General features: G+C 37.5%; 1 protein-coding gene across 2 annotated transcripts in view; it reads right to left on the bottom strand.

Moving 5' to 3' along the window:
• The window catches only part of MED12L (mediator complex subunit 12L), a gene marked incomplete at its 3' end in the record, with an annotated part of 315,066 nt that overhangs the window by 57,808 nt on the left and 238,145 nt on the right, over nt 1-19,113 (bottom strand). For both annotated transcript variants that reach the window (XM_080823907.1, XM_080823908.1), the window contains 8 exons: nt 15,463-15,610; nt 10,903-11,021; nt 10,107-10,250; nt 9,097-9,260; nt 6,155-6,286; nt 2,933-3,160; nt 1,927-2,068; nt 161-281 (listed from right to left, as the gene is read on the bottom strand). In XM_080823907.1, the coding sequence (XP_080680033.1) occupies nt 161-281; nt 1,927-2,068; nt 2,933-3,160; nt 6,155-6,286; nt 9,097-9,260; nt 10,107-10,250; nt 10,903-11,021; nt 15,463-15,610 (1,198 nt within the window). The remainder of the gene's footprint in view (nt 1-160; nt 282-1,926; nt 2,069-2,932; nt 3,161-6,154; nt 6,287-9,096; nt 9,261-10,106; nt 10,251-10,902; nt 11,022-15,462; nt 15,611-19,113) is intronic.

Below are 19,113 nucleotides of genomic sequence, written 5' to 3'. Positions count from 1 at the left end.
TCCACCTGACTTTGTATTGAACAACATGGCCAGTTCTACAATCTTTACCTCAATGCCACAACACCACCCGATGCACGGACCCTTCTAAAGTAGTTCTACCATCCAGAAACCACCCCAAGACAGCTATCAAATAATCAGGGCCACTCTGGATGTGCCGTACCTGCTGCTAGGAGAGAGGGAAGCGCCACGTGCTGCACGACGTCCTCCAGGGAGAAACACTGTCGTGCTATCAGAATAGCAATGAAAGTAGCTAATGAATCATGGAATGAAAGGTCACTCACCTTCAAGAAAAACATTGACATGTTTTAATACCTAACACCCTTTCAGGTATTATCTAAGATTCATATCTAAGAGAATGCAGGCAATACCAGTAAGATCTCAAGTCCCAAAATGACCCAATAGAGTGAAATGATAACATAGCAGTTTTATTATCCTCTAAGGACTATTTCTACTTTATAAGACAAAGAATGAGGTTTCCCTATATCCCAATGCTATCAGGGGATACTGAGTTTTATCTAGAGTACATGTGACTGAACAAAACAAAAACAAAATCAAGAAATTCCTAAAAGATATAGCATAAATAAAAAATTTTTAGCAGAATGTCACATCATCTGTCATTTAAGGATAAGATCATTAGGGAGCAAGGGAAAAACAAGTTCCTCTAATTGAAAAATAAGCCCTATTAAGGTTTTAGAGTTCTTTTCAAGGATAACTACGAATGATTCTATAACATAATTAGTTTGGAAAACAAAATTTCCATCTAACTCCTAAAGTTGAAAGAGTGAAAGAGAGAGGAGGAGAAAGACTGACTGTGAAAAAAGGGAGAGAAGGAAAATTAACGCATTCAGAACAAAACCTCTACCTATACAGACCTTAAAACTTTGGAAGAGAACAATAACAAAAACAAACATAATAGCAGCCTTCATATTAACTTGTACCAATAACTATGGTTAGTGATTTACAAAAATCAGCTCATTTAATAGCACACCACCATGGGGCTCAGAACTATTATTAATCCCGATTCTGCAGATGAAGGAAAAAAGCAGAGATAACATATAACAGAAAACAACCAAGAGATTAAGGAATTATGTTAAAGATAAAAATTGGGATCTCTTCTGTCTGGAAAAGCAGGTTAACAGATATGAGTTTATCTACCTATCTGTCTATCTTTAGGTAACTAACAGAATGGAGTAGAATTATCTACCTAGTCCTGAGATACCAGAACTAGAAAGTAAACCTCTAACTGGAAAGTGGAAGGTGGTTTGTAAAATACATAAATGTCTTCTACACAGAAGACACACCCACATATAACAAGATCCCTTCAAGAAGTGATAGGAAAAACAGAGACTCATGACAGATTAAAAAAAAAAAAAAATTACACATCATAGATGCAACAGGACATGCAAAGGAAACCAGTGATATATACTGGGTATCTCTTCATCAACTTCCAGACACAATCACTAAGAAAGACTGAACACACCAGTGAATCTGGGCCTGAACATTCTTAGGCAACACAGTGAAAGCCATATTCCTAGAATACACCTTGATCATTACAAAACAAACCGGTTCTCTTCAAAATGTAAACTGCTTTAGGTAGATTACGTCTTGTACCATGAGGAGCCCAAGGAACTTGGTAAAAATATGAACCAATGACTCTGGAGAGAACAGACTATATAAGAAATCTCAGCTAACAAAGAGGGAAACTCTTGGCATCTCTGCTGTAGATTAAGTATTGTATTTATTTTGATTTTTTATTACTTTTTTTAAATTTATATAATCGTTGGCAACTGCATTCTCCTTTAGTGCTTTTCGGCAGAGAGAGAAAAAATATTTTTTGTTTTAGGTAAGGGTAAAATCAATTAAAAAGAATTACTAACTAAATATTTAATTGCACAGATGAGTTTTTAAATGAAAAAGAAAACTTACATCTACAGTGCAAAGTACATCATTAAACCCCCACACATGATTTGAAGAACAACAAAGAGCCTTCAGAACTCCCAGCCATTCTGAACTAAGAACAGTGCAGCAAGCAGTCAGCTCGGAGGAGAAATTGGCAATGTCATTAATCCTGGGAAGAGGAAATAGAACACGTAGAAAGTAAGAGAGAAACAGGCACATGTGATATGCTTAATGAACACATACGTCACTACCATCAAAGTCATTCATTTCTAAGATGCAAAGATTTATTAAATACCCACTTGTTAAATAACCTGGTAGAACCTGGAACCCAAAATAAAAGCAATTGGCTTCAAATGTTTTCTAATATTTAATGTTGTTGACTAAAATCAGTACAGATGCCAATTAACATATTTTTGTTCTTAGAACAAATCAGACTTACAAATTTATATTTTTAGGGGCATCAAAAAAATTAAAGACATGACACAGTGTTTTAAATAGGTAGGTAGGTCAAAATACAACAGAAGTATTTTTAGGATACTTCCTTCCTCCCTCCCTTTCTTCCTTCCTTTCAAGAGAGAGTAAGCAGGAGCAGGAGGAGGGGCAGAAAGAGGGGAAGAGAAAGATTCTCAAACAGGCTCCACACTGAGCAGGGACCTGATGTGGGGGTCGATCCCACAACCCTGAGATGACTTGAGTGGAAATCAAGAGTCAGAGGCCAAACCCAATGAGCCACCCAGGTGCCCCTGACATAGGTCTTTTTCATTTGCATTTTTATTATATGCTTTTTTAAATGGATAGTTAACTTATAATTTATATCCAAAGCATCTCATGCCAGAGCATTCAGCCAGAATAGCCTGTCAGTCTAAGGAAATCAGAGTATAATGCAGAGATAAATTAAGGAATAAGTGGGGGAAACAAAAAGCAAACAACATCCAAATGTCACCCCAGGCAATTACTAATGAAGTTAGTTTAAAAGTAACACCAAGGCAATGACTATGTTGTGAGATGTGAATTCCAGGGTAACCCAGCTCACCTTCCTGCATCCTGATGGCCCATACATACATTCATAAGCGTGTTACAGACGAAGCTGTAGCGATTGGCCGCATTGTCACTAAGGATCTTGCCCAGCATTGAGTAATTGATGCTACGAGCTGAAGGATTCTCAATAAAATCCATCATGAAGTCCGGATCCCATCGCAAGTTAGAATTCGCAGGCATCACATTATTATATATGGTTTGTTTAACTTTTGAACAGGCACTACTGGGGTTACAAGGAGAAAAGTGTAAAAAAAAAACAAAACAAAAAAACCCACACAACCAAAAAAAAACCTAGAATAACTAGAAAGCTATTCGAGGATAGATTGAATGGCAGCAATTATAACATATTCCTAGAGCAGAATCACATCAGGAGGTTTTCATTCCAACTTCCTAACAGTCTAGGAAATACTGGTCTAGCAGACAGGACTAAAGCCACCCACTAAATGACGGTAATTATAGTCTTCTCAGCTCTCTTTTTGGGCAGACAACTTACATAAAAAGTGTCAGCTATCCCTGAAGGATACAAGCTTGCAATCTGGAGCATGATCTGTTCAAAAGGATGAACATTTATTTCACTCCCCAGGACTTTTAAACATCTCCCTTTTCCCTGCCTTAACCTTTACCATCCTTTCTACTCAACTTTTCATTCATTCTCACTTAGTAATAGTCTTCATTTGTTTCACTTTCCCACTAAAAATGAAACAAAAACTTGGTTCTTTGCGGGTTCCCTCCACCTCTCCAAACGCTGAAATGGACTTCAGCAAATAGTACAGCATTACCTCTTTTATGACTTCATTCTACCAATCAATTCATACCTGTCTTAGAAATCAAAAGAATTCTGCTTTACGCTCTTAATTTTTATAAGATTCAGCCCCCACTTTTCTTTTAGTCTAGAGACTTCTCTGGAGTTCACTCTCGGCTACCTCCAGCCTGATTGCATAATTTTTCTGATATCTGTGACTCGTGGTGAAGTCTCCTTACTCTTCATTTATAAGCTTCCTGTTCCATCTACTACACTCTTTCCAGATGAGCATCCATGCTTTAATAAAACATTAGCTGCTTTCCAGGTCAAATTCTTACCACTCTCTGTTACAGACATATATGGAATTAAGGAAATAACAGAGAGACATTTTCTTTCTGAAATTGCATGTTCCTGAAAAACCTGACAGAGTAATAAAACCAATATAGGCTTTGAGGCCAAAATGACTTCTGTGCAAATCTAGGCTTCATCATTTATTAGCTTATGATGAGGAATAATCATCATAAGCTGATAGGAACAGTCATTTCCACTTCCTGGGAGTATGAAGACGATTAAAGAACCCAGCACAGTGCCTGGCACACAGCACAGCACACTCAGGGCAAGACATATGCCCCCCAACAGTCTACTCACACAGATTTAGAGATGCTCCTTCTGATCTAATCATTAAAACTACCTTATTAGCATCTTAGTAGAAATCTCTCTGAGTCACTAGCTTTGGTTTGACCATTATTCTTAATCCTGATTGACAAAAATGCCTGACTTCAACGTTTCCTGAGAGCTGTGCTGGTCTTCCAGGTATTTAATCAGGAAAATGTGAGCCAGGGCCTCTCCCTGTGAAGTGACACCACACTGACCCTCAGCTCATTGCTGGTCTCCTAAACCTCCACAAACCCAGGGTGCGACACTTGGATTCATTTCCTGAACACACTTGCACTACCCAGCGGGAGCACTAGGGGTCAAACAGGCTATTGGGGCTTTCTTGGGAAGTTCACTATTTGGTTTCAAGAACCAAATCCTGTATGAGAAAGCTCTCCGAAAACCATAAACTGAAAATGAAAGTGGTGTGTAAAGTAAGAGTGTACGGTATTTTTCTTATTACATCATTTCTGAGGAAAGATGTTTCCTAAGACCCACACGAATGTTCTACAAGGAATTGTTTGGAAACCCAGCTCATTTCAGGATGACATACTCTCCCATTTTTCCCCTATCAATACCATTAAAAATATCATAGGGGGGTGGAGTTTTCATTCAGCATGTTTTTTGCAGTGCCTGTTAGGAGGCAAACACTCTTCAAGGTACCAGGATACGGCAGGGAAGAAAATAAGAGTTCCTCTTTTCACGAAGCTTACATTCTAGGAGGAAGCCACACCATAAATACATGTATAATTCACCCAGTGGTAGCAAGTGCTAAGGTTCAGAGGATGACAGAGAGTAGGGGGAAGAGGCTGCTATTTAAAACAGGATGGTCAGGGAGGTAGAGCCGTGAATGTACTTTGGGCAGGAACATGTAAGAGAGGAGAAGGATCACACAAATGGGAGCAGCAAGTGCCAAAGCCCCAAGACGGGAGTGTGCTTAGAGTGTCTGTGAAGACCAGGAAGGGGGTCTGCATGGTTAGCATGGAGTACACAGTGGGGAAGAGGGAGAAGAGTAGACTGGATTCGGTGGATCCTGAAGGCTAGGTTAGGACTTTGAATTTTATTCTGTGTAGATAAGAAGCCACTAGAAAACTTCGAGCTAATCTTGTTTTAAAAGGATGACTTCAATAGGTATGCAGACAGTATGCTAAAGAGAGTCAGGGTGCGAGCTGAGAAACGAGTTAGGACTCTGCAGTAGTCCAACCAAGAGATGGTGGGGGTAACAAAGCAAAGATGAGCAGTCACATTCTACACAAACCTGGAACACAAATCTCACAGAATTTACAAAGAACTGTAATTGATAGTTCTTTCCTTACTTTCTTCTAGATGACAAATTTACTTTGCCACTATTATCATCCCCTTTGTACCCCCGCCTACAATTAATAATCAAAACTTCCTCAAAATAACATTAAGTATTTTCTAGCACCTGTCTACTTGTGGGGCTAGGAGCAAGTGCTAAGATGGCAAAGAATGACACTCACTCAGGGACACCATCTGAAATAGTACAGAGGAGAAAGCAGAGAAGCAAAGGTGCTGAGAAAGTAAGCATGCAAACAGCAGGCAAACAACATTCCAAGTGAGGTACTAGCAAGTGCAAAATACAGAATATTTCCTCTCAAGTTTACCTCAGAATTGCAATCATAGCTAAACATGCATAGAAATTGGTAATAGGAGGTGAAAGTGACAATGAAAGATAATTCAACATGAATTCTGGCAGATACAATTATTATTGATTTTCATTATTAAAAAGTACTACAGTATCAGTTGGGTCACTACCAAATACAGGCATAATCCTATTCCTGTTGATTTTCTTCTACCCACCTGAAGAGGTCTCCAAATTTACTTCTGAGGTGGCTACATGACACATAGAGATCATAGAGGTAGGCTAAGATGCATCTCTCGGGGGAGGAACATTCTGAGGGGTTCACAACATGCTTTACCACACCACATAACCTGAGGGGAAGAATATATGGTGAAATGAGACACATATTTTGCTAACATATGTCTTATTGTTTGAATTCTTTAGAGTGAGAATATAAGAAAAGAAGTATTAGGTTTCTGATACTAATACTAATAGCAAAAGTCCACAATTGCATAAAATATCACTTTTCTATTAAGATACTGAAATACTAGATGATTTTTTTGAAAATTTGGGAAATATCACTAACACCAAGAAATGAAAGAAATTCCTCCATACAGAAAGTATGTATGGAGGAATTCATCAAATATGCTATGACTAGAACACTAGACAAAAGTTGTTAATAGAGAATCTTCTTCACTAAAAAGATTAATAAATTCAGGTCATTTGCTAAGATTCTTAAGTCCACTCCTTTGGAAAAGAGCAAGTCTCTAAATCAGTAAATCTGGGGAAATTCATTTTCAGTACCATGAGCTGGTTCTGGCAAAAACTTGATGAATTCATGATATGAGGTCACATTCTCCTCATTTATCCAAACTACACACAATTTTACTTTACCTTATGTAATAAATTAAACCCTCCCCCTTTTTAGTGACATTCTCTAGAAGTCTTTTGACAAAGAAGTACTGTTACTATTCCTTTTCTGTGCCCTTTTCCCCATACCAGAAGGATGGTCCCTTTGGCCACAATTCATTCAACACAAAGCTTCATATAACACACAAGTAAACACTGGTGGTCGATCCACCTCTTTGTAAGTCTGATTCCACTATTACCATTTTGTATTCTGTTATAGGGTTCAGTAATATCACAGTAGTGTCATCGATGACTCAGATTATTAAAGCTGAAAAGGGCTTTCAAAATCCTGTGATTCAGCTTCCTCATTTTATAAAGAGGGAGCTGAGGCTCAGACAGGTGAAATAACTTGCCCACAGGCAAAAAGTTAGTTCACAGCTCATCTAAGAGGAGAGCTGAGGTCTCCAGACTCCCACTCCTCAGCTCTCTCCAGGGGCTGGGGGGAGCCAGAGTGAGCCTAGACGGTCAAGGCCAAGAAAGACACTACAGTCACAAATCCCAGAGGTGGAAATGACAAGACAATAAAGAAATGACAGTGTTGCATCCCAAGCCCGGTGAAGTGATATAAGCGGACAGAGCCACCGGACCACTGATAAAAGCTATCAATTACAGCCAAGGTATCCTAAAATTAAGAAGCAGAGAACTCAGTCTGTTAAATATACTAACAATAATTCCAGACATACTCTAAAAAGCAGGAATTATGTTGTGCTTAAAGTAAACAAACATTTACTGAGATTTTGGTAGATATCCATATCAGAGTAGCCAGGATTTTCCTGAATTTTTTTTCACTTGTTAGAGGTAAGAAAAATGTTTTACACTGAGATCCAGTATATGCATATCAGCACAAAATAAGCTTTGAGGAAAACATTTACCTTTAGTATGAATGACAAAATAAAAATATAATATCAAATACGATTTTATGAATATTTACTAGATAATACATTTAAAATGTCAAAATAAGTGATACTGAACTAAATTTCAAAATAACAAAAATAAAACTTGTCAAAACCTATAATAATACTCATTTCATGACTAATGGGTTTCCAAACACAGTTTAGAAAGCACAGTATAAATCAAGGAGCACGAATGTGCTCTGACTTAGCAATCTGGGAGATCTATGAGCTATGCAACGTTAAGTGTATCACTTCACCAAACACTTCATTTAAAAGTCCTGCATCTCAGTTTCTTAATTTGTGAATGGTATTAATTATGCAATTTTACAGGGTAGTTCAGGGCTATTAGATAGTCCTATGTTTTCTGAATTCTAAAATATTTATTTTCAAACTTTTAAAAAATATCTGGAATGTTTGAGATTTCACTTAACAGTCTACATGTACTATTAACGTGATAGCATCTCATTTTTCCAAAAAAGCTTCTGTTAAATGGATGGCACTCTAGAATAGATTATAAATTGATTGCATGTGCTAGATTATTTGAAAAAAAAAAAAAGTACTGTAGAACCAAAGAACCCCATGCTTCTTTTAAATCCAGGAAGAAAAATGTCAGAAAAAGAAAAAGAGGGTTTTTTGTTTTTGTTTTAATATATATAAATATAAATATATAAAATATATATTATATATAATACAAAATGTATTAATACATATATTTAATATATATAATATATATATAAAATAGAGAGAGAGAAAGAAGTCTGCAGTAGACAAAAAGGAGCTCCAAAGAGGTGTTTTGTCACTATATTTCTCTTGTTCCTGTCACCTCAACCTCTAACGGGGATGATATTAGGACTTGGTCCGACAGCACGAGTGACAGTAGAGAAAACTTCACCCTATAGTTCAAACAAACTAGAAACAGACTAAGAAAGTCATTTGTTCTAGATTAACTTTTGTCAAGATGGATTTAGTTTCTAAAAGAAATGAAATTGAAGAAGCAAATATCAATCACAATGCGTGCAAAGCTCATTTGGTCTTGAATATAAACTGAAATTACATCAACAAAGCAACTGTCACATATTCATCGTTCATAATAAGCCATGGTTCAGGATAGCAAATGACAGTGTTGTAAATGACTGGCTTATACTGATAGAAGCTAGGGGCAGGAAAGGAAGGCCTGTCTATTAAGAGAACATACTTTTCATGCTTACATCTCCTTCTCTGATCAATGTTTTCTGGCAAAAGTGGTCTTTACCGCTATCTTTTAAATTGAAAGAAACACCTGTACTCTTTTTCCTCCTAAAACCACTACAATATTCCGTCACAAATTATACATAGAAAACAAGAATGTGAAAAAACATCATGATGTTCTGTATACCAACCCTTCAAACACCTGGGCTGTCTGATCAGGATTCAGGATGAGACAACTGTGGTACCGCCTGAGAACAGCCACGATGCACACGCACAGTCCCGTTGTGTAACTTCCTGCCAGGCTGGAGGATTTCAGGAGCAGTTCGGCTTCCACAACACTCAGTTCGTTTAGCAGCTACAATGGGAGAAAAGACCAAATGAAAATGTAGCTGCCAAAACAAACTAGGAAAACGTTTCTTTTCACAAGCCGCAGACACACCAAGTCATTCCAATACCATCTTATCACACCCATTATCCTGTTGCAGAACTATATGCACACACAACTACAGTGTGAGAAAACAAGCCCCAGTGAATTAAGCTGGTTTTTCTTTTTAACCCTTTACCAAATTCTATAGTTTTTCCTCTGTCTAGACATCATGGTACATACAATCAGAAAGTATCCAGTGCTGAAACAGCTACCAAAATTTGATGGCAGCCCAAAGTTCTAGACCAGATGGTTTCAGAAAACATCCCCACCTCTCACTTCTTCCTCTCTTTTCCCTTCTTTTCAAGAAAACAGAAGTTATTTATCATTACTTTCTTGTTATTAATAAAACACCTCCAGTAAGAAATAGAAAATGAGTTTTATTTCAATTCACTAAAAGCAAGATAATAAATGAACTCAAGTATGTATATAAGAAATTTAATGAGACAAATTTAAAGATTTTTTTTTTTGCTCTTAACCTAAAATATATTCTGCAATAAATAATAAAACATTTTCACCTGTCCTTAAGCAAACCAACAAAGGAAAAAAATAAATCCTCAAGACCCTCACATTTTTAAATGACTTTTATATATTTTAGTGCCGGTTGTAATTATTTGATTGAAAACTATGAACACAGCTACAATAAAAATACTAGTTGAATACTATTGATTCAGAATGTCTCTATTATTCAAAAATGCACTGGGTTGCTCATTTTGTTATATGATGCCTAGCAGGTTGGCTTTCCTAAAAATGAGAGAAACAGGGTCTCTCTGACACCTGTATTGCGAAGTCAATCAGTCCATTGATGTTCAGCGCTGGCTCCATAAGATCAAAGATAAGCTGAATATGGTGTGCCAAAGGAAGATGATAGGATGTTCCTGAAGCAAAGCTTGTGATTTGTTCCAGCACATTGTTAGAGATCTGGGCAACCAAAAACAAAAAAAATTAAAAATACCTGTAAGATCAATATTCAAATTATTTTAATTTTTAAGCAAGAAACTTGAATTTATATAATCTACTTAGAAGAAAGTTAAAACATATTCCCACAGAAACCAAAACTATGTACAAATCCAATAGCTTCCTTATTACAACTCTAACTTGAAGAAATAAGCCAAGTGCTCATTAAGATCTTAACCTATCTTAATGGTAAAACAACTACAAATGCTAATTAACTTCCAGATAACATCTATCTGAGTATCAGTGGATTCATAAAACAACACAGATCTGGTTTTTGCCCATTTAGATAGTATTTTATTTTAGTCATCAACAAATTTCTTCCTCACCATAGCAATGTAGAACCAAAATGTGGTAACATAAGTATTGGATTAGGGAATATTTGATACAGTGTTGACTATTATCATAAGGCAAAAGTATTCGTGATAAAAATTAATTTCTCTGAAGAAGGCAACCTGACACTTAAAACTGAACTACTCAATAATTTGAGATGATTCCAAATATGTTTTAAAAACATATCTCTACAACCAAGTAAGGCCAAAAACATATACTGCATGAAAGAAATTTTGAAGTAAATATGAATATCCCCAATGCATAACACACAGTTTTAAACAGGTACCTGAGACGTCACTTGATGCTGATCAAAATATGAAAGGAGCTGAAGTTTTGTGAACACAGTCTCCAGGGTCGGAAATGCTTCCTGTTTGTTCTTCCTGGCTTTTGGTCCTTCATCTCCAGCTAAACATACAGTGGATACATTACTTTCCATTTAACAGAAGCTCTTGATTTTCTCAGTCGATACTTTCTATTAAAGTATAACATATATGGGGAAGTGCACAAACTATGAATTTCTACAAAGTAAATAAACTCAGGTAATGAGACTCAAATCACAAAATCACATACCAGAAACTTGGATACCCCCTCAGGCTCCTTCTAGTCACCTCTCTGCCCAAGGAGATCAAGATCCTGACCTCTAAAGGCTTGGATAAGGAGTGTCCACTTTGGAACCACAGGAGAAATAATTTCTACATCCAGCAGCTTTCACCCAACAATGTGATTCTGAGAATTGATCCACATTATTGAGGCAATTTTAACTTGTTCTAAAAATTAGTAATTTCCACTCATGGATAGTATACTAATGTGTCATATACCGCCATTTATTTCTTTCTAGCAAGTAGTTTCCAGATTTGGGATATTAAGGGAAAGTACCTCTATAAACATTTCTCACTAACTCTTAATATACAATGACAACAATGAAAGGAGAAAAAAATTCACCGAGATCACACTGACAGAACAGAAATTTCACAGGCATCTTGTTAGAAGACATTCACCACGATATTTTCCCCAATTTATATGTTAAAAAAGAAATTTACCCAATTTTAAACATTTTTAGGGGTAGCAAGGAATTAAAACTCTCCACATAATGGGAAAGTGCCACATTTATCAATTTAGCATAAAGAAGTTCAAAGAAAATTCCGGAAAAAAAAAAATATATATATATATAAACACTACTTATCCCAGGGGGAATCCTGTTCTCAACAGTTCTAAAGATAAGATCTTAAAAGAATCAGATCCTGTCTTAAATATCTTTAAACATATGCATTTATAAAGACAAATCTAAAACAAACAAACAAACAAACAAAAAACAGAAAGGTTGGATTATGTGATCTGTAAGGTCATTTCTAACACTATGATTCTAAGTAGTCTAAGGCTACTGAGATGGGAGCTTCATCACATCTTCTTATTTGGGAAAGTTTACTTTGAGAGAACAAAGGTCACCTTACAGATTTTTTTTTTTTTTATTAAAGACACAAATATTTCACTGAATGCAAAAAGATTTTGCTGAAGGCAAACATAATGGTTTTAGAAAAGAACATTAGAAGAGATTGTCTTTCAAATACAAGCAAGTGTTGTCTATAGGTGAAGGCGCAGGCTTGCATACACCAGGGTGTTTTCTTTCCTAAAGCAAACCAACCCTGATCCAGAGTACACAGAATTAAAAGGGGACGAGCAACAGAAGGTCCAAGAATGCCACTTCTGTTAAACACCACCAAATCTAACGCAAAGAATTAAGAACTAAGAAGTTCATTAAACCTACTTGATTTTTAATATCTATTCTCAAATTAAGTGTGGTCATTTGCCTTCTATATAGCTGCTCACATGTAATAAGCATGCTTAAAATATCCAAGTTTTTAATTTCTCATGAGCTAAAATCATTGATCCAAGGCTGAAAACTCACATCAATGGTCTTGGGTATAATATGCTGGAAAAGCGAAGTTAACATATTTAATCAGTTCTTCCTGGGACCAAAACAAATAAACAAGCAAAAATAACACACTTGAAGAAGTACAGCCAGCATGAGAATTCACAAATGCACCTTTTTTGGTTTATGCTAAATAGGCTCTATTTTACTTACATGTAGCTAACTTATTAAAACCTCATACAATTGATTCTTGGCGATTTACATTCACTTTTTTAAAAGAAGCATTAAGAAATTAGTGGTGGTTCTCAATGGACTAATTTATTTTAATGATATTTACATAAATAACAATGTAGTTGTAATCCATGGATTTTCCTCATCTGTTTTATGTTAATTTGCTTCCATAATACATTTTATTACTCTTGCTTAATTTTGGTTTTCCTTTAAAAAAAAAAAAAAAAACTTTAAATCCTGGAAATTTTGGCCTTTCTTGTCATGGTAAACTTCATCAATGTTTAAAAAAAGAAAAAGACAAAAGAAACCACTGACAACCAAAGATGACTGCCCAATGTAAACAGAAAATGAAGATTGACCATGAAATGGAACTGTTACTTGAACTCTGACATAAGGCCTGGCTGATGTGAGAACAGTTATAATAAGTTCCTCAAAACCATACTTTTATATGTAGCTAGAAATCAAAGACACATTAACACAAGCTGTTTTCCTAACTTACCAGTTCTCCTCTTTGCTGAAACAATGAGCAAATTACCATTAATCAGAAGTACAGCTAGTTAGCTTCTAGCGAGCATACTGTCTTAAGTAGTGATTTAAACTCTGACTATTTATCAGAAGAAAGCTAACTACAGCCAAAATTTAAAAGTTTCTGATTGAGGAATTGTATCCAAAATGAGGGAAAGACAGGGGCGCCTGAGTGACTCAGTCGGCTGAACATTGGACTCTTGGTTTTGGCTCAGGTCATGATCTTCGGGTTGTGGGATCGAGCCCCTGGGTGGGATTCCTGCTCAGGGTAGAGACAGGTTGACTTTCTCTCCTTCTGTCCCTCCCCCCACTTACGCACATTCTCATTCCGAAAAACAAATAAATCTTTAAAAAATAAAATAAAATGAGGTAAAGACAAAAATTCCCATTGCAAATATCTCTCCACAGTGATGGTTTCACTGTTGACATCTCAAAAAGCAGCATGGAACAACGATGATGTTCTCTTTGTGGAGCTCTTAAGCGAGAACTGCCTATTTAAGAGACTGTACAAAGATAGGATAGACTGCATGTAATCTGGCATTAAACACTCATTGCGAAGGAAGGAAGTAGGCTCAACCAAAAAGGACACCACATTGTTTCCTTCCCCTTCCCATCCCTAGAAGCCTTCCAAACCCAAAAATTCCATAAGATTGGGAAAGACTCTCTAAAATTTAATTTCGATGAGACATGTATTACTGACCCTTCTAAAGAAAACAGTGGCCACTCAAATACCAAGTACACAAAAAGAAGTTTCAAATCTCTTTGCTAGCTAGTTATAGGTCTTCTAAATTCAACCTTCTACATGCAATCCATTTCCTCTTTTCTCTTACAGAGAGAAACAGCAAAACAACAGATCAACAGTTTTTCTCAGAGCAGGTTCTTTGTTTCTGGGTTTTTGTTTGTTTTGTTTTGTGTTTTTTTAAACCAAGCTCAAGAATGACAGGGCAACAACAACAAGGTTTCATTTCCCATCCACAACGCTTGGTTGTTCCCTCAAAGGGCCAGCGTGGTACAAGGTCCTTCAGTGGCCATGGAAGGGAGGGGAGTCAGGGAACTGCTGTAAATCATCTGAAGTAATTCTTCCAGTACGTTCTAAGGATGATCGCCTCAGACATCAGACACCTGCAACACCACATTCACCCTCAGAAGCATGCTGCCCTGGTACCTTGTTTCTGCATGTGCTCCCCTACTGGGGGAGAGGACACAGAGCCATTTGTATTAGTTCTCGCTATACTTTTCTCTAGGAAAGATCTAGTGTGGGAAAGTTCTAAGTAAATCACCTAGTTAAAAACTAAAGACTAGAGGCCCTGTGAAAAGGTTCATAAAAATGTATGTATTTTGTACTGGCCAACAAAGCAGGTTTCCTCGAGTGGTTTATGCCATGTGTAGGAAGAACACGGTTAGCATAGAGGAAATCCAAACTTTTTTTCTTTGATTATTTATATAACAAATAAATAAACATCAGTAATGAGAGTGAAATATATATAATGATATCATATTTTACATCTTATGACGGCCCGATAAAATAAACAATCCTTAGAAAAGAGTAATTAGGCAAATGTGAAGTGGATAATTACAGAATTGCAATTATGCAATGTGGTGACATAATATAAAGGCATAGCTTCACTGTAAAAAATCTATGTCAAGAGCATGGGAAAACACTATTCCAAATAAAGAAGGCATTATAGAGCAAAGACCCAATTTTCCTTTTTGTAGTTGAAATCATTAGGTGTTACAGGTAGCCACCATTACCTATTACAATTCTTCTTCTGAATAATGGAAGACAAGATCAGCAACTATACACTCCTGAGTTTCAATTATCGTGCAAATGTGAGTGGAAAGAACAAATTACAAGCTTAAAGAAAAGGGATGGTAAAGAATTGAAGAAATGGAACTTTCCAGACTAAGGGTTTTCCAATTCCTTCTTCAGTACTTCATTTATGTCTACTGTAGAAAATTTGAGAAGAATAAAAAAAAAAAGGAAGTAGAAAATTAAAATTACCTATATGTATCTATAGAGCATGGTATTTTAATATAAGGATTACTATAAATGGAACCAAGGCCTTCAAATTTCAACGTGCTTATTCATATTTCAATATGAGAGTCACCCAGGAGAGGAAGCACTCTGGTGACAGTGCCCTGGATGACTTTGATAAAGACCATGCTAAGAGGAAAGGCAAAAGACGGCACGATGCGAACAAATGCATTAAGGCTCTTTACCCCCTGTCTCTGTGGTGCTCTTCTTATTTAGGATTTTCAAAATGTCTTTGGTAATCTTCTTCAACTGATGCCTCGCTTCGTCACGCTCCTTGCCCACTCCATAAAGAAGGATTGTGCGCTGGTTACATTCATGACTTGAAGATTCATCCTGAAAAACAGAAAATACATTTTGAAACCCTTGTTTGCAGGGGTGGGTTGCATTTCACATCCATGAAATGCACTAACCGCAGCATCTCCATGCTGGCTTGCGATGGTGGCAGCCCGCCCACCTTTCAATTCACCTCAACCTCCACTGGCAACACCCTTGTTTTTCCAGTTTGGAACTTGCTAAAGTTAAAAAAAAAAAAAAAAAGTGTCAACTGACCTGAAGTCTTAATAGAAGCATTTGATGTGGGCGTACCCTACAGAGTAAGTTTTGACTCTTGAAAATTTTTTCATTGCTTAAAATTTGACATGGTAATAATTTCACATATTACATATTATCTAGTCATAATTCTTCCTTAAGGAAAATGTTATTTCTTAGCAAGCTTGGTTTTCTATAGATGGCATCATTAAATATTTTAAATTTTTTTTAAAAATGAACGTGCTAGGATCCTCAAGTACTTTGAGGAGAAAAATGTTCCATTGGCTTCCAACATGACTGTCTGAGGTGTATGTATATTTATTTCCACATGACAAAACAATAAAGAGGGCAGGTCTCATTAGGTGTGAGGCAAGTAGCTAGAAACGCAAACATGTTCTACACCTCTGCTGGACCACCTCTGCCCCTGTTTCACAGACACAGTAAATTCAGGCACTGTTTCTAGCACAAGGGAAAAGAAAGTACTTAGTGACAGCACAAGAAATACACACACATACCACTAAACACATCTATACTCTTGCATTTTCTTGGTAAGATTCCAAGCTCTCTGCCTCAGTCCATCGACTTCTCTTAGCTTTTTGTACATGCTTGCCCGTGTCAGGCACTTCCTAACAATATCTAATTCTGAGGAGCTTGCATGAGCAAAGACTCTCCCACAGAAGACTAACTGCACTGTGTTCTTCGTGGCTGCAAAAAAGAAAAAAGCCTTGAGACTTGGAGAATTCCAATGCTTAATTTGACTTCTTTAAAAAACAAACCAAAGACTCTGCACAAAGTCTGCCCTCTGCACAAAGCTGCATTTTGTTTCTGCCCTCTTGAAATAAGAGCTTGTTTTTTCTCTCAGCTTCTGTCACTTCCCATCATTTGGTCTTTCTCACACACACTTGCACTCAGATCATCGCTTTTCTTTGCATGGATTCCTTTTTATTAAACTCTCCCAGAAATATACATTTGTATACCCATTTGTGATCCATTTTGCTAAATAATTAGTAATGTTTCAAGTGCTTAAGTTTGCCTCTTAAAAAAAAAAAAAGCTAGGAGCAGGTCTCTTCTAGAAGTTGTTGTTATCTTGTATTCTTTGCATTCTGAATATCAGCACAGGCAGTGATCCCTACATTTTGTTGCACACCCGAATGGTCTAAACTGATTATTAATCTCCAGTTTTTGTTGCCATCCAGAGCATTATTGATATATTTCTTTTTTTGTCTGGTGGGATGTGTACATATGAACCCTGGAAGGGAACAGGAGGACACTGAGAAAACTGTACAAAACTCAGGCAGGGGGCGCCTGGGTGGCTCAGTTCGTTAAGCGTCTGCCTTCAGCTCAAGTCAGGATCTCAGGGTCCACGGATCCAGCCTCATATCTGGCTCCCTGCTCAGTGGGGTGCCTGCTTCCTCTCACCCTATGCCTCTGCCCTTCCTCCCGCTAGGGTTTTCCCTCTCTCCATGCCCCTAGATAAATAAATAAGATCTAAAACGAAAACAAACCTCAGGCAGTGCCAGTCATGTGCCCTGGCAATTATTTTCAGCTAAGGTACCTATCAATAGTTTTAATGTAAACTTCTGTGTGACAAGTGATAGAAAGGGGTCAGCAAAGTTACTGAACATCTGCTTTTAGAGTATCTACTTGTGGGAAGACAAGATGCTAGGAATCTTGAGACAATGCAAGGATGAATGTTCCCTGTCCTCAAGGAACACATATTCAGGATCATAAAAGTATTTGCAGAGCTCGTCACAAACGCATAGATACTATGGCTCCCCCGTACCAGTAACAACCCAAGCTCAGGATAAGAGAGCTCTGTGAATGAATTCAGGTTGTGCCATCTGCTGACTCACATGGTCCTTTGAGTCTTTCTGTCCTAATGAGCCTTTCTGGACCTCAGATTCTTCCCCTGAGAAAATGGGCTAATACCAGCTTCCTTTTGGGATTTTTTTTTTAAGAATAACTGAGAAGAATAGATGAGAATGAGAATACATGAAGCACGTAAAATGTTTTGCAGCATGTCAGACACAGAACCCACTGCTGTCCATTCAGATTTCTACAGTTCCACTTCTCACTTTCATGCACCTCGGATTCACACTGTACTGCATTACTCAACATTTCCTCAAGACGCTAGGGTACTTCCTTCCTTTGCTGTTGCTCCTCCTGCCACCTAAAATACTTTCAACAGGCTGCCCCTCACTCATGTAAGTGCTGTACACAATTACAACATCAGGTCCCTCATTGTCACCTCAGTTGGTGAAAGCCCACAGCACAGGAGCAGTAGGGAGGGGAGGAGAGCCTTTGGAGCACTTGCCACAGTGCAATCAACTCATTTTTGAGCTATTTGTTTAACGTCTGTTGTCCCTGCTAGACAGTTTTGTGAGGGAGAACCCACAGGTCTATCATATTCACAGTTACACTCTTCTTAGATGCCACTAATTAGGTACTTAATATACGCTGTTAGGGAGAAGAGCAATATGTTCTCCTTGGGAGGGAGGGGCGAACCAACAGAGCAGAGATATAAAGGAGATAAACAAGCCATTGAATGATACACACACAGTCTCTATAATTAATAAGATGAATGGACGAGTGAAGGACACTGAAGTCAGAAAGGAGACGTGTAACAACACGGACCATCGACAGCATCAAATGCAATAAGAAATCACAACAGATGTTGCCTCTCTGACTTACGTATTTTAAAAAAACTACTTACAAACCTCAAAAGAGAAGTTTCTCTAGAGTAGTGGAGCAGAAAACCGGAAACAGGGTTGTAGTAAGAGTAGATGGTGAAATGGTAAGTGAGGGACTTACTGGTAGTTGGGCATGAAGCTTGAAAATTAAGGGAGGAGAACTATATTAGGACAACCAAAGGCAAACTCCTGTGCCAAAGATATGTTTCAAATAAATGAGTCTCTGTGAAGGACATCCAGATGGGGGTGGGGGTGGGGACTTGGAAGGAAAGACAGGGACAACTTTCTACTTAAACGGGTTGGGGGGGGGGGAGCTGTGAAAATACTACAGGGAAATTTGGAGATTAAAAAATTAGGAACTGGAAGAATCTTGTATCAGTTCATTGGGTCTGATTTGCTCAGGGAGTTGGGCCAGAAGGAAAGTGAAGAGTTGAGAGTGAAGGGATGAAATTAAAAAGCAAGAGCAACATGGCCTTTAGCTGTAAAAGAACCACCCATCAGCCTTTGCATGGGGCCTCAAGACCAGATTTGTGTCTGATAATTAATATCTTTTAGGTAAATCATGATAGCTGTTACAGGTCTTCAAAGAGGAAATGCAGAGATAGTTTAAAAGCAACG

This window comes from Martes martes (assembly GCF_963455335.1).
Source record: "Martes martes genome assembly, chromosome: 1".
Classification (NCBI taxonomy): domain Eukaryota; kingdom Metazoa; phylum Chordata; class Mammalia; order Carnivora; family Mustelidae; genus Martes; species Martes martes.
This window is presented reverse-complemented; position numbering and strand designations above follow the sequence as displayed.